Source organism: Hyperolius riggenbachi, chromosome 3 (assembly GCF_040937935.1).
Source record: "Hyperolius riggenbachi isolate aHypRig1 chromosome 3, aHypRig1.pri, whole genome shotgun sequence".
NCBI classification, from domain to species: domain Eukaryota; kingdom Metazoa; phylum Chordata; class Amphibia; order Anura; family Hyperoliidae; genus Hyperolius; species Hyperolius riggenbachi.
Window position 1 is genome coordinate 288,155,777 of NC_090648.1, and position 17,284 is coordinate 288,173,060.

Consider the following 17,284-nt stretch of genomic DNA (forward strand, 5'->3'; position numbering starts at 1 on the left):
GGTCTAAGGCTTAGTGCTAGTGTATAGGGCCTACTGCTATGTTGTAAGGCATACTGCTAGGGTCTAAAGGTGCATACACACCTTTGATGTATGTCACCCATCTGGGATTGGGAACCGATCCCCTTGGGTGACATTGATGAGCCGGGCTGCACAGACGCATGTTAGCTGTGTAGCTGACTACATGCTGTGTTGTTATGCAGGGAGGCAGAGGGATGACAGAGTGGCACATACATGATGTCACGCAGCTGGCAGGAGAGAGGCGTGAACAAGGCAATCAACCGTCGCTGAGTTGATCTGCCGGGTGGATCGCTTGCCGGTTGGACGTCAGGGGTCGCTGTGCAAAGGCCTCAACCGACATAGGCAGGTGTGTGTACGAGTCTTTAAGCTTCTTGCACACAAGATGCAATTCCAATTTTTTATACGATCTGATTTTTTATTCCGATTAAAAACAGTACTGCACGCTGCTACGTTTTTTTAATCAGAATCAAAAATCGGATCATATAAAAAATTAGATTTGCATATGTGCAAGAGGTCTTATTCTTACTCCTAGGTTCTAAAGCCTTACTGCTAGGGTCTATGGCTTACTGCTATAGGTAGTAAAAGGTTTTCATTACAATTTAATCAAGGTTTATTTTAGTAAGCATTCACAAGCCGAAATAAATGAGCTGATATATTAACACGAACTTAGTTCCAGTAGTGTCTTTGAATACATTTTTGGCTAAGTAAGCAAATTAAATGCCGTTGTGGGAGTTTTAGAGCTGCATACAATTAGCATAAAAAATAGCATCAACTTAAAATTATTTGCATCCTATTGACCATTCCCAGTAGTCAAGAGTTTGAGCATTCCGGACACAAATGAAATAATGTTGCCATGGTTGCAACAAAACTTCCATTAAAGAGACCCTGAGCAGTGCATAGAAATGAAAATCTGCACTTAGCTGGTGAGGTCCCTCAGCATCCTCTGGGTTCCCTCCGTGGTCCTGCTGGCTGCTGCGCCAAGCTGGCGACTTCAGCTGAAGTCGTGAGCTACTGTGCCTGCGCAGCCCATTCAGGCACCCGACACTATCATGCGCCCGTCACCATGAGCCTTTTGCACATGAGGGGTTATCTATAAAGACTGAACCATTCATGCGTAGAGGCTTACGGCGATGGGTGCGTGATAGTGTTGGGTGCGTTGATGGGCCGCGCAGGCACAGTAGCTCACAACTTCAGCCAAAGTCGCCAGCTTAACGGGACTGCAAGCGGGACTATGGATGGGACCCAGAGGATGCCGAGGAACTCCGCAGGCTACGGAGGCTGGAGGAAGCCCCAGGTAAGTGCAGATTTTCATATTTATGCACTGCTAGGGGGTCTCTTTAAGTAAAATTATGACTCACTTCAGAATTGAATAGAAAGAAGATCTTTCTTTAGGTCAGTCCTCAGCACAGTAATTATCTACAGTATCTACTTTATAAACAACCAGTTACATTTAAAAACAGGCATATTAGTAAATAAATGTAATATTTTTCTGTCAGCTTCTGCTCTGAAAGTGTTTTTATATTACAGGCAATAGAATCCTCTGCAAGTCCTCACAAGTAAAGTTTTTTTGGCAGACAACACAGTTTAGCAATGGCAACCACCTTTTTTGGCATGGCTGTAGATGAGAAATGATCGAGTTACCAGAAAAGAATTGCAGGAAGCCACTCCCTGTATAATGGGAACAGAGTTGTTAGAACTTCTTTGGGGATCCTGAGGCTATGCTAAACGTGGGTCTCTAGTAAGAGCACTGAAGTCACTGCAGAGAGAAATGGTATGGGATGCAGTTATGTCATCATCAGACTGCAGTGTGATGGGTTGGGAAGGATGTGCATAATGCAATGCACACGCTATTTCTATAGTATGTAGAATTGCTAAGGAACATGTGCACTAATGCACCGTACCAGAATCACAGGGTAGAAAATGTGTTTGGACAATGTGGTCCATTACATCACAGAGGTGTCAACATCTCATACAATTTATGGGCAGTGTGCTCACATGCAGCAATGCAGTGCAAGGCAGCATGCATAGTGAGCACTCATCCTATAGCCCATTCATTGCCTTTGCATATGCTTTCTAAGATCATTTTCCTGCATCTGAACTGATCCCAAGGCAAGTTTCAAAAACCTTTATTTTATGCACCAATAATAATCCAATGGTTTGAGGAAACAGGGTGCCTCTTTATCTAAGAAAGCAGTGTGATTTCATTGTGTGCTGATGAGGAATGTCCCTCCAGATCCATGTGCTATGTTGCCTCGAAACATGGGATTATAATTATTGCAGTATGAAATAAAGGCTCTTTGAAACCTACCTTTAGGCTGCCTGACTTGAAAAATCCATAATCGTTCCGGTATGCAAAAAGCCAGGGATCGGATCAGTGAGCTTAATAACTACAGTCACTCCCACCATCATGAAGATCCTTGAAAGACTGGTCCTCTCTCATCTAAAGCACTCCACCGACTCCATCCTGGACCCACTTCAATTTGCATAAAGAGCAAACAGGTCTGTTGAGGATGTTATCAACATCAGTCTGGTGTACATCACAGAACACCTCGACAGACTTGACACCTAAGCTAAGATTTTCTTCCTAGACTTCAGTCTGCCTTTAATACTATCTGCCCCAACATCCTACACAACAACCTGGCACAACTTGGTGTCAACCTCACATAAATAGCCTGGTGCGTCAAAATAAAATAATTTAGTAGCCAAAGGGGCGCTGTATACATATATGAAGTAGCCATGTTCCCCAGAAAACAGAATTAAGTAACAATGTGCCCATATATATATCAGCTGGGGAGGGCTTTGCTGGGTGCTGCTACTGCCTGCAATGCTGGGTGGCCTTAAAGTATGCAGGGCCTGAGGCAAGTGCCATATGAAGGGCCTAGAGCCTGGGTATAGTTGCCCCCAAGTATAGGTAGACAGCTATAGGTGTCCACAGTATAGGTAGTTAGATATAGGTGCCCCCAGTATAAGTAGCAAGTTATAGGTGTCCCAAGTATAGGTAGTTAGCTATAGGTGTTACCAGTATAGGTAGTTAGCTGTGAGTGTCCCCAGTGTAGGTAGTTAGCTAGAGGTGTCCCCAGTGTAGGTAGTTAGCTATAGGTGTCCCCAGTGTAGATAGTTAAGTATAGGTTTCCCAAGTATAGCTAGCACGTTATAGGTGTCCCCAGTATAAGTAGTTAGCTATAGGTGTCCCCAGTGTAGGTATTTAAGTATAAGTGTCCTCAGTATAGGTAGCATGTTATAGGTGTCCCCAGTATAGGTAGCACATTATAGGTGTCCCCAGTATAGGTAGTTAGCTATATGTGTCCCCAGTATAGGTAGTTAGCTACAGGTATCCCTGTATAGGTAGCCTGGAAGGGGAAATTGCTAGCACACAGTGGTGGAAAGGGGGCCCAACTCCCACCTCCCTCACCTGGGCCCCCTTTCCTCCTCCTGCGCTTCCCCCTCCAGTTTTTAGTGCAGTGGTGGCAGCGGGCGGGGAACGACTCACCTTGTCCTGGTTCCAGACGCTGGCCAGAGCTCTGCCGCACAGTCACAATGACAGCCAGGCAATGGCCACAATTCACTAGCAACGTGCTGGTGATAATAAAATAAGTGAAAACTTATCACCCTACATAAAGTTGTATTTTAAGTTTTAATTCACTAAAGAGTTGCCTTATTAACATGTAGTGATAAGCTTTCACAGTGAGAGTGTTGTGTTATCACTACAGTCCTTAAGTTATCACCTCTGTAGTTATTCTCACATGCAATAGGTAGAGACGGGAGGAGCACATGCAGGCAGGATGTAGCTCCACTCCTCCTGCTGCCAGGATGATTACAGCTAGGAAAGCCAGGGATGGAGAGAGAGGCTGTGGCTGTTTGTGTTTGGCTAGGTCAGTGTGTTTCTGTGTCTCTGTATGTGAATTTGTGGGTGAGTGAGTATATGTGTATGCTTGATTGTGTGTATGTATATGCTCTTTCTCCCTCCATCTCTCTGTACCTGCTGTGTATATTTCTCTCTATACAGAGTCCCCTTCAGCATAAACTAGTAAAAAATAGAGCAGACAGGTCAGAATGCTTCACTGTACATTGCAGTCTGTAGTAACACTCCACTTAATGACACAGCTCAGTCAGGTGATAACTCCTTACACACTTAACACTTGCATTCCTCTCTTTAAATTAACATCCTATCTTTCACTTTAGAAGTATGTCATTATTTTAAAGCGGTATCGTCACCATAAAAATCAAATTTCAACAGCAACTGGTCTGAGTGTATTAAGTGATAAAGATGCTAAGCCTGCATTCAAAACTTTCAAAACTTTTTCTGCTGATTTGGAGTTATCACATACTTAAGGAGCACTGGCCCTTTAGTAGTCGTTGCCAAATAATTGCATGCTGGGGGTTCTTTTTATCTATAATCTATTCCTCCTCTTCCCTTTATTTCCCTGCCAGCTGCTTATCTGAAACCTAATCCCCTACTTACTTGTGTTTACAAGCAAGGCTGAGGCGACTCAGCGATTGGAGGAGACAAGAAAAAAAGTAAAGGGCAGAAATGACATCACAAGTTAGCCTTAACTGTGGGCAAAAGACATGGTCCCCACCAGGAACAGAATTCTCATCATTTACTATATAACATTCACTGAAATCAAAACGTGGACAGTATAATACATGTGTTATGTAAGTAGATCAAGTATTTATCTACTTATATATGTGTTTTTTTCTCTGGCATAGTATGGCTGATCCTATTGCTTTAAGGATTGAAAACTTAACTTTAGAAATCACTCCTTAATTTAAAGACAGAATCCTTATTTTAAGGTTTTCCTGAGGTTAATTGCTTAGTGAATACTAAATGATTTCTCAACATGGTGATCAGTAAAAACAGCACAGAATTATGTAACACAAGAGATGATCTTAGTGAATTGTGGCCAAAGTGCATTATTTAAAAGGATATAAACATGTAAGCCTCCTTACTCCTCTCACATCAGGTTCCCTTTAACTCACAAGCAATGTGAAGAAATGCCCTCAAAAATAGTTCCTTTACATTTCCTTTTGCAATAAGAAAGCAAAAAAAAGGATGCACAACAAGAAAAAATCTCTTCGGCTAGGTTCACAGTGGTCAGTTGCATAACATACATGTTATAATGAAAGTGAACTGCAATGGAGACTGGACATAGACTTAAAGGGACTCTGAGGAGTAAAAATAAATGAAATTGGTACTCATCTGGGGCTTTCTCCAGCCCACCATAGGTCGGGAGGTCCCTCGGCGTCCTCCTGGCTCTTTCACGGCGTCCCCTGTCGGTTTCACACATGCGCAGTACTGTCACGCCGGCCGCCGTGATGACGCGCATCGGCCGGCATGATGACGTGCAGCCGATGCTCGTGATGACGGGCAGGAGAAAGCCCCAGGTGAGTACCAATTTCATTTATTTTTACTCCTCAGAGTCCCTATAATGCAAAGTCTGCATGCAGCGAGTTAGAGTAATGTGATCAGTTACAACGTAGTGCTGTGAACTGTCCCATAGAATTGTATGGGCAGTAAGTCGACATGCACAATTATTCTGCAACACAACTGAACACTGTGAACAAGGCATGAATTGTTTTTCAAGAGAACCCGAGGTGTGTTTAAAGAATGTTATCTGCATACAGAGGCTGGATCTGCCTATACAGCCCAGCCTCTGTTGCTATCCCAAACCCCACTAAGGTCCCCCTGCACTCTGCAATCCCTCATAAATCACAGCCGTGCTGTGAGGCTGTATTTACATCTGTAGTGTCAATCTCAGCTGCTCCCCCGCCTCCTGCATAGCTCCGGTCCCTGCCCCCGTCCCTTCCCTCCAATCAGCAGGGAGGGAAGGGATGCAGGCGGGGACCGGAGTTCTGCAGGAGGCGGGGAGAGCAGCAGACTGACACTATAGAGATAAACACAGCCAGCTCTGACAAGCTGTTTGTCAGCAGCGTGGCTGTGATTTATGAGGGATTGCAGAGTGCAGGGGGACCTTAGGGGGGTTTGGGATAGCAACAGAGGCTGGGCTGTGTAGGCAGATCCAGCAGCTGTATGCAGATAATATTCTTCAAACCCACCTCGGGTTCTCTTTCAGTACATTCAATACATGTCAATACTGTACATTGTTGCACTGCATAGGTTTCCAGTGTATGGTGAGATTCATGACAGCACAACTTAGCATTATCCTCATAGTGTATGCCAATAGAAAGGCAAATATCCCATTTCAAGTGAATATAATACATGCAAGTGGATGATCAGCTATAATGTGACCCTGGGCTGGGAGGGACATTCTTATGCATTTGCATACCTGTTTCTACCCTGTTAAGTAAGTGCTCTAAGTTTATAGTGGCTCTACAAGGAACTGTCTAGTGATGACTCTGATGTAAGGCCTACAGACAAATAATGGCTCTCCCAGGGTGAGTTCATACAGTACGTTTGCTTCTCGCTGTACAGAGGCGCCAGAGTAGAGTAAAACGTTTTAAAAACCGCTTAAAAGGAGAGGGGGATGTTAAGGTGGACTCACCTCCCTCTTACAAAAAAAGAAAACTCACTTGAGTCTCAATAAAATAGAATTGTCAAGTAATTTATTCAACTCCACAAATGCAAGAGGCGCTCAAACTTATTGCTTGACCCACTGAGTTGTGCTCCCATTTTTGCCTGAAGAAGCGGGGTCACGCCCGCGAAACGCGTTGCATTTGTGGAGTTGAATAAATTACTTGACAATTCTATTTTATTGAGACTCAAGTGAGTTTTCTTTTTTTGTAAGAGGGAGGTGAGTCCACCTTAAAGAGACTCCGTAACAAAAATTGCATCGTGTTTTTTATCATCCTACAAGTTCCAAAAGCTATTCTAATGTGTTCTGGCTTACTGCAGCACTTTGTACTATCACAGTCTCTGTAATAAATCAATGTATCTTTCCCTTGTCAGATTTGTCAGCCTGTGTCTGGAAGGCTGCCAAGTACTTCAGTGTTGTGGTTCTGCTATGCACTCCCCCCTCAGGGGGGAAAGAAACACACAAATGATCTCTTGAGATTCAAAAGGAAGGCTGTATACAGCCTGCTTGTGTATGGATGTATTTTCTATGTGTGGACATACTGTACATCAACCTACTTCCTGTTTTGGTGGCCATTTTGTTTGTTTATAAACAAACTTTTTAAAACTGTTTTTAACCACTTTTAATGCGGCGGGGAGCGGCAAAATTGTGACAGAGGGGAATAGGAGATGTCCCCTAACGCACTGGTATGTTTACTTTTGTGCGATTTTAACAATACAGATTCTCTTTAACATCCCCCTCTCCTTTTAAGCGTTTTTTAAAACGTTTTACTCTACTCTGGCGCCTCTGTATACCGAGTTTTTGCTGATCTTCTAGTCCACCCTGGGTGGAGGGGTGCATCCCCATCTACTATCTACAGAGAGCGACTTCTTAACCTGAGTGGGGTCAGGTCCTAATGCTCCCCACCTGCATTTAAAGTGGTTGCCTATTGGTAACCCGTGTTTGTGAGTATATATATACATAAAATTGTATTGAACTCTTCATTTTACCTGACAATACTGCACCATATTGGGCTCTCGATTCTCTTCTTGTTTTTAAGCTTCTCGCTGTGTTGCTGTATACTTGTAACAGACCACATTTATCCAAACACTCTCTACAGTGTGTTTATGGATAACTCTACATACATTGCATACCAATTCTTTATACTTTGTAAATAATGTACACATTTTAACTTACACAGTGTGCATTGCGCCCACATTGTAGACCAGGCATTACACAACACACATGGGGCTTTATGCACGATCCACCAGTAAATTTGATATGCACAGGCAAAGTGCACAACAAGTGCCCATTACTGGTACTATTATCAGCAGATTACTGCACTTTGCACAATTAGCGTGATCCACTGTACATAAGTAACAGAAGCATATGCTAACACATAACACACATTACCTTAGCAATGCTCAGCTACTCATGTACCACTGCCTGCGCATGTTAAAGAGACACTGAAGCGAAAAAAAATTATGATATAATGATTTGTATGTGTAGTACAGCTAAGAAATAAAACATTAGGAGCAAAGACATAAGTCTAATATTGTTTCCAGTACAGGAAGAATTAAGAAACTCCAGTTGTTATCTATGCAAAAGAGCCACTGAGCTCCATGACTTTCAAGGTCGCAGAGATCTCTATCTTCTGAAGCTTGTTATCTCAAGTGTCAGTCACTGTATTTTCTTTTTCTCTCCAGAAGACAGTTCAATAGTTCACTGGCCTGCTCTGTAAAATCATTTTGAATGCTGAGTAGTGTGTAAACTGCAAATATTAGAGAATGATGCAATGTTATAAAAAACACTATATAAATGAAAATTAAAATATGAGAATATTTTCTTTGCTACTAATGTTCTAGTAATTATCCGTACTATACAACCAATTCATTAGAGCAGATTTTTTTTTCTCTTCAGTGTCTCTTTAACTTAGCCATACTGTGTATGTTCTGCTCTGCCTATAGATTCTGTGTTACAGGAAAAAGTCACATAGACTCAATACCAGAACATCATCTATGTAGCAGGTATGTTGATTTTAAAAAGTAGAAAACTAAGAAGTACCAACATGTTTGTCGCCTCAGGACCTACCTGTCATATAGTTTAACTTCTTAATTAATCAAGTGTGGCAGTTGTAAATTTCTAATTAATCTTTTCTTACTTCTTAAGTCAATGAAAATGTCAACTATTGATCATCTTTTACTCCCTGAGTTGATTATGGAGGTGTTTTCCACACCTCAGTAGCTATAACAAATTAGAAGCTTGGGGCTGTCTGTGGTGAAAATCAAACTGGGGACCTTTATTATACCTATGATGGAAGATATAACATTTTCATGAAGATAGTCAGTGAAGTGCTGATCTAGCCCTGGTTGAAACAAGAACACTATCCAGTCACACCAAGCTGTTCACTCCAGCAAATTGAGGGACTTCTGGTAACGCCATTTTTAAGTAATTCATGGAAAGCGTTCCTTTTGGTTTTGAAGGAAAAGCATCTGCCTAGCAGACTTTTTTTATTTTGAGAATGGTTACTGTAAATATTTCCAAAGGATAAAGGATTGCGCATTTCTTCTTCCTGCTTCAGTGAAGTCAACTATGAGTTAAAGGGAGAGCCATGCAGTCATAAAACCCCTTAAGGACCAGAGCCTTTTTTTCCATTCAGACCACTGCAGCTTTCACGGTTTATTGCTCGCTCATACAACCTACCATCTAAATGAATTTTACCTCCTTTTCTTGTCACTAATACAGCTTTCTTTTGGTGCTATTTGATTGCTGCCGCGAGTTTTAGTTTTTATTATATTCATCAAAAAAGACATGAATTTTGTCAAAAAAATGACTTTTTTTACTTTCTGTGCTGACATTTTTCAAATAAAGTAAAATTTCCTATACATTTGAGCGCAAAAGTTATTCTGCTACATGTCTTTGATAAAAAAAAAACATTCAGTGTATATTTATTGGTTTGGGTAAAAGTTATAGCGTTTACAAACTATGGTGCAAAAAGTGAATTTTCCCATTTTGAAGCATCTCCGACTTTTCTGAGCACCTGTCATGTTTCATGAGGTGCTAAAATTTCAGGATAGTATAAATACCCCCCAAATGACCCCATTTCGGAAAGAAGACATCCCAAAGTATTCACTGAGAGGCATGGTGAGTTTATAGAAGATTTTATTTTTTGTCACAAGTTAGCGGAAAATGACACTTTGTGACAAAAAAAAAAAAAAGGAAAAAAAAGTTTCCATTTCTTCTAACTTGCGACAAAAAAAATGAAATCTGCCACGGACTCACTATGCTCCTCTCTGAATGCCTTGAAGTGTCTACTTTCCAAAATGGGGTCATTTGTGGGGTGTGTTTACTGTCCTGGCATTTTGGGGGGTGCTAAATTGTAAGCACCCCTGTAAAGCCTAAAGGTGCTCATTGGACTTAGGGCCCCTTAGCACAGTTAGGCTGCAAAAAATTGGCATTGCTGTACTCAGGAGAAGTAGTATAATGTGTTTTGGGGTGTATTTTTACACATACCCATGCTGGGTGGGAGAAATATCTCTGTAAATGACAATTTTTTGATTTTTTTTTTACACACAATTGTCCATTTACAGAGATATTTCTCCCACTCAGCATGGGTATGTGTAAAAATACACCCCAAAACACATTATACTACTTCTCCTGAGTACGGTGATACCACATATGTGGCACTTTTTTGCACCCTAACTGCGCTAAGGGGCCCAAAGTCCAATGAGTACCTTTAGGATTTCACAGGTCATTTTGCGACATTTGGTTTCAAGACTACTCCTCACGGTTTAGGGCCCCTAAAATGCCAGGGCAGTATAGGAACCCCACAAATGACCCCATTTTAGAAAGAAGACACCACAAGGTATTCCGTTAGGAGTATGGTGAGTTCATAGAAGATTTTATTTTTTGTCACAAGTAAGCGGAAATTGATTTTAATTGTTCTTTTTCACAAAGTGTTATTTTCCGCTAACTTGTGAAAAAAAATAAAATCTTCTATGAACTCACCATACTCCTAAAGGAATACCTTTGGGTGTCTTCTTTCTAAAATGGGGTCATTTGTGGGGTTCCTATACTGCCCTGGTATTTTAGGGGCCCTAAACCGTGAGGAGTAGTCTTGAAACCAAATGTCGCAAAATGACCTGTGAAATCCTAAAGGTACTCATTGGACTTTGGGCCCCTTAGCGCAGTTAGGGTGCAAAAAAGTGCCACACATGTGGTACCGCTGTACTCAGGAGAAGTAGTATAATGTGTTTTGTGGTGTATTTTTACACATACCCATGCTGGGTGGGAGAAATATCTCTGTAAATGACAATTTTTTTGAATTTTTTTACACACAATTGTCCATTTACAGAGAGATTTATCCCACCCAGCATGGGTATGTGTAAAAATACACCCCAAAAGACATTATACTACTTCTCCTGAGTACGGCGATACGACATGTGTGACACTTTTATATGCAACCTAGGTGCGCTAAGGGGCCCAACGTCCTATTCACAGGTCATTTTGAGGCATTTGTTTTCTAGACTACCCCTCACGGTTTAGGGCCCCTAAAATGCCAGGGCAGTATAGGAACGCCACAAGTGACCCCATTTTAGAAAGAAGACACCCCAAGGTATTCCGTTAGGTGTATGGTAAGTTCATAGAAGATCTTATTTTTTGTCACAAGTTAGTGAAAAATGAAACTTTGTGAAAAAACAATAAAAATCAATTTCCGCTAACTTTTCACAAAAAAATTTTACAGGCCCAAAACTGTGAGTAGTCTGGAAACCAAATGTCTCAAAATGACTGTTCAGGGGTATAAGCATCTGCAAATTTTGATGGCAGGTGGTCTATGAGGGGGCGAATTTTGTGGAACCAGTCATAAGCAGGGTGGCCTCTTACATGACAGGTTGTATTGGGCCTGATCTGATGGATAGGAGTGCTAGGGGGGTGACAGGAGGTGATTGATGGGTGTCTCAGGGGGTGGTAAGAGGGGAAAATAGATGCAATCAATGCACTGGGGAGGTGATCGGAAGGGGGTCTGAGGGGGATCTGAGGGTTTGTTCGAGTGATCGGGAGCCTACACGGGGCAAATTAGGGCCTGATTTGATGGGTAGGTGTGCTAGGGGGTGACAGGTGGTGACAGGAGGTGATTGATGGGTGTCTCAAGGTGTGATTAGTGGGGGGAATAGATGCAAGCAATGCTTTGGCAAGGTGATCAGGGCTGGGGTCTGAGGGCGTTCTGAGGGTGTGGGCAGGTGATTGGGTGCCCTAGGGGCAGATAGGGGTCTAATCTGATGGGTAGCAGTGACAGGTGGTGACAGGGGGTGATTGATGGGTAATTAGTGGGTGTTTAGAGGAGAGAACAGATGTTCACAGTGCACTTGGGAGGTGATCTGACGTCGGGTCTGCAGACGATCTAATGGTGTGGGTGGGTGATCAGATTGCCCGCAAGGGGCAAGTTAGGGGCTGATTGATGGGTAGCAGTGACAGGAGGTGATTGATGGGTGATTGACAGGTGATCAGGGGGGATAGATGCATACAGTACACAGGGGGTGGGCTCTGGGGTGGGGAATCTGGGGAGAATCTGAGGGGTGATCAGGAGTCCCCAGGGGGCAGTTTAGGGACTAAAAAAAAAAATAGCGTTGACAGATAGTTACAGGGAGTGATTGATGGGTGATTAGGGGGGTGATTGTGTGCTAACAGTGGTCTGGGGGGTGGGCAGGGAGGTGTCTGAGGGGTGCTGTGGGCGATCAGGGGGCAGGGAGGGGCAGATCAGTGTGTTTGGGTGCAGACTAGGGTGGTTGCAGCCTGCCCTGGTGGTCCCTCGGACACTGGGACCACCAGGGCAGGAGGCAGCCTGTATAATACACTTTGTAAACATTACAAAGCGTATTATACGCTTCCTATGCGGCGATCGTCGGGTTAACAACCCGCCGGCGCTTCCGATTGGCCGGCGGGTTCCGATTGGCCGGCCGGCCAATCAAAACTGAATGTGTGTATCCACCTTAAGAAAAATGTAGGCTTTAGTAAAGCAAACCATCACTCTTTGGGTTATCCTATTAGCTAAACTAGTTGTTGTAATGTCATAATCCAGCATCTCTCTAAAGGTGATACACACTTTTATACTGTATTTCTTTTTAATTTGAGATTCACTATCAACTTTTCTGATGGCATCACACACACATGTACATTTTTTTCCCCAATTATGAAAAAAATTGCTTGGGTGTATAAATCAAGAAATCTACAATCTATCCTACGCTATTCAATTTTCATAAAAATCAGCCACTCCCAATTGACTTGTACAATAAAAACTGAACGTTCAATCAGATTTCTTTCTCAAATATAAAAAAACTGATCATTTTTTATTGCATTCCTGTAAAATAGATTTTTTTTAAATGTATCGTTTGTTGCCATCTTTAGGCTACTTTCATGCTAGATCCATTGCAGTGCGCATCTACAGAAATAATAGGATCGCACGTCAACGCTGCCGAAAAGTTGCATTGCACATTTTCAATGCGATACGACACGTACATTGCAGCATACAGTCCATAGGTTTGGACTCCTTTCATAATATGAAGATGACGTTGTGATGAAATTGTGCTTTTATCACAACACAAGGCATCTGAAAAGTCACATTGCGCAATAACGGTGCAGTACGACCATACTGTGAGGCATACACTACCATGAAGGTACATTGCACTGTAAACGTACACTGCATGCAGTGCATTATCCCACTAGAACCTGTTGCATCGCACCACAATCAATATAAGAGCCCCATTGAAATATAATTGCATCTGCGTTATAATGCAATGATATTGTCCATTGGGACATGACACAACAGACGTGGGGCTTGATTCACTAAGACAAATAGCATGCCTTACTTGAGTTAACACACCTTATCAGAGATAACATGCCTTATCCGAGTTAGCACGCCTTATCAAAGTTAACACACCTTATCAGAGTAGCATAGCAAGCGCTACGAATCTGCAGGGGTTCAGGTCAGGACGAGTGGAACTCCCGACATTGCCAATTAGCAGGCATACGTTTACTCTGATAAGGCGTGTTAACTTTGATAAGGCGTGTTAACTTTGATATGGCATGTTATTTCTAAAAAGGAGTGTTAACTCGGATAAGGCATGCTATTTGTCTTAGTGAATCAAGCCCATAGTGTGAAATAACCTTTGTGCTTGCATTGCACGTTGAACTGCCGACGTCGCCCAGTAACACACTGCTGTTCCAGTGGGACTCGTTGCACCGCACTGCAAAACTACCAGTGTGAAAGGCCCCATTTAAATATAATTGCATTACGTTTTGATGTGATTATATTGCCCATTGTGACACAATGAACATAGTGTGAAAGGAGCTCGTGGGTGCTTACAAACATCCAATTTTGATTGGCTAATGATTGACCAAATTTACTATTTCCATTTAAAATGAAAATGAATAGATTTTGAATACTATAAACAGATTGTGTAGGTAAGCTCTCATTCTACATGGAAGTCGTATTATTGGCCAATCAAAATTGGATGTGTGTACCAAGCTACGTTCACACCGAGGCATTGTGTGGCCTGTAAAAACAAGATTGCAATGCAACTGAGGGGGGAGTGCTGCATTATGCCCACTATGAGACACATGTAGTGAAGCAACCAGTTAATGAAAAGTGTGCTTTACTGTAACTGTAAATACCCACGTGGTCGGATACGGCACAGCATGCCTCGCACTATACTGGCGGATCCCACTGCATTGCACTGCTAAAGTAGTGATATGAACATGCTATTACTTTTACTATTATTTTTTATTTGTATAGCACCAACATTTTTGCATAGTGCTGTACATATAGTACTAAACAAATAGTGTGGCGCATAGATACATGAAAAGTTTAAACACTGTACAATCTCGATATCCAGCAATACAAGTACAAATACATGCATAGATAGTTGCATCGCTTTTGCTATGCGATTATATTGTCCAAGTCATCACAATGCCCCAGTGTGAACTTAGCCAAAAGCTGAAGCTCAGGAAGCACTGATGGGCCTCTGCCATGTGTGGGGTGGTGCTCAGCCATAAGGTATGACTGGGGGATATGTTTGATTTTTTTCACCATTTATTCAGATATTGGTACAGCAGTTTGGCAACCTAATGCTAGTATTGCCAAATCTATCATAGTTTGTTCCCTATCATTCAGCTACCCTAACTGATACCCATAACAAAATGCCATTCCTAGTGCCTTACCTAAACCTCCTTTCTTAAAGGACAACTGTAGTAAGAAGAATAAGGTGGCTGCAATATTTATTTCCTTTTAAACAATACCAGTTGCCTGGCAGCCCTGCTGATCTATTTGGCTGCAGTAGTGTCTGAATAACACCAGAAACAAACATGCAGCTATTCTTGTCAGATCTGACAATAATGGCAGAAATACCTGATTTGCTGCATACTTGTTCAGGGGCTATAGCTAAACAAAGGCAGAGGATCAGCAGGACAGCCAGGCAATGGGCTTGATTCACAAAGCGGTGCAAAGTGTTTGCACGCCTGTGAAAAGCCCTTTATCACGCCTAAACTCAGTTTAGGAGTGATAAGAAGAAACTCGCGCGATCTCCCGCGCGCAAAGTTTTGCGCGCGTAGCGCACCGCGCTGCGCGCGCAGTGTGCCGTGCTTCGCGCGCAGCGTCCATTGAGCCCTATGGGACTTTGCGCGCGCAGCGCGGTGCGCTACGCGCGCAAAACTTTGCGCGCGGGAGCTTCGCGCGAAGAGCAGCACAAATCGGTGATAACTCAGCTTTGCACCGCTTATCACGCCTAAAGTCTTTTAGGCGTGATAACTGAGTTATCACCGCTTTGTGAATCAAGCCCAATGTGTCTTCCATTCCAGCCTCTGTAGCTTCAGAGTTAGAACAGTGTCTGTGTCTGAATAACACCAGAAACAAGTATGCAGCTGATCTTGTCAGATCTGACAATAATGTCAGAAACACCTGATCTGCTGCATGCTTGTTCAGGGTTTATGGCTAATAGTATTGGAGGCAGAGGATCAGCAGGATAGCCAGGCAACAAGTATTGTTTAAAAGGGGATAAATATGGCAGTCTCCATATCCCTCTCACCTCAGGTTACCTCTAATGCTGCATACACACGTTGCATTTTGCCGCGCGATTCGCGGGATCGATTCCATCAATTCGATTATTTCCAACATGTTCGATCATGTTTCGATGGATACAGACGTCGATTTTGCATACTTAATATGCAAAATCGACGGCTGTATCCATCGAAACACGATCGAACATGTTGGAAATAATCGAATCGATGGAATCGATCCCATGAATCGCCCGGCAAAACGCAACGTGTGTATCCAGCATAAGTCTTCCATTCCAGCCTCTGTAGCTTCAGAGTTCGAACAGTACAACTGTGTCTGTGTCTGAATAACACCAGAAACAAGTATGCAGCTGATCTTGTCAGATCTGACAAAAATGTCAGAAACACCTGATCTGCTGAATGCTTGTTCAGGGTCTCTGACTAAACGTATTAGAAGCAGAGGATCAGCAGGATAGCCAGGCAACAAGTATTGCTTAAAAGGGGATAAATATGGCAGCCTCCATATACACCTTTCGCTTCAGTTGTCCTTTAAAGTGAACCTCTTTCAAATGCCTAATCTTGACCAACATTAACCCTCTCATAAGCACTGCAGAAAACAAAAATGCATAATTTAAAATATCAGCGCCTTCCATAAATGTAATTCAGCATCAGTTACACATTCATTGAAATGATTTCACAAAATTAAAAGTGGGTGGTCCCCAGGCATCTGTCATTTTGTATACATGAGTCATAGAAGTTTGAGATTTATTGCTCTATATACTACTGATGTACAGCTAGCACAGCAACTGAACCCAGCGATAAAGTGTCATGGAATCTTATTCTCCTGTGTAAACTTTATATATTTTGACATGCTTAAGTACATTAGGTGGTGCAGTTTGGGATTGTTGCACTTTAGTAGCATTATTTCAGTGCTTGTCTGCCAGTAAAACAACTCAAAGACATTAAATGTTCCTAGCATGGAAAAGGGAGAGGCGTCCCATGATTCAACAAAAATGCACTTTGAAGATTTCCTATGTAGAAAGGCTTTTCCAGTGCAAGTCTGTAATTTTGGTTTTGTGAGCAGTTCCTCTTACAAGACTCTCATTCACAGTCACACAGCTGCAAGAGGAGATGAGATGTGCGCTGCTGCATGGAACACAACTGACTTCACCATGTGGGTATGTACAGCACACCTGTGCAAAACAAATCTTCTCTCCTCAACTCCCTTCTCTGCACAGGCACAGGGGTGCCAAACACCACTCCTGCAGCATAAATCCTCTGCTAAAAGAGCCAACATTCCATTCTCTACTCCCCCAAGCAAAGGTTTTATTACATAAACGTATTTTCCAGGAGGTAAGGAGCCCATGTCAGGGCTATCAACTGAGAATGATTTTGCACAGAGCTGTACCAGCTAGAATTCCTCTGTCTCTCTATTACAGGACTGATAATAAGCACATTATTTCATCCCATGCCTCAGTGCATTTCTTTACACGTGGGACAGGCAAGCACACAGGTAGCTCAAAAAAAAAAAAAAAAAAGTTTGAAATAGCACTCTATAAGTAAACAGCACGCAGTTTGCACACTCTCTGAGCAGTCCTACCTCTTCATCTATGTATTTTCCACCAGACATGCTGTCCTTCAGTTGCCAGGAGCTCTGATTGAGATTTCAGGGAGGTATGATTTAAGGGATCTGAGGGAGGAAGATA

The 17,284-nt window shown here is 42.5% G+C and overlaps 1 protein-coding gene across 1 annotated transcript in view; it reads right to left on the minus strand.

Moving 5' to 3' along the window:
* Positions 1-17,284, minus strand: part of LOC137563691 (caveolin-1) — a 97,297-nt gene extending 80,013 nt beyond the window's left edge. Inside the window, exon 1 of the mRNA XM_068276454.1 lies at positions 17,179-17,284. Coding sequence (XP_068132555.1) covers positions 17,179-17,208 — 30 coding nt within the window. The 5' untranslated portion in view covers positions 17,209-17,284. The remainder of the gene's footprint in view (positions 1-17,178) is intronic.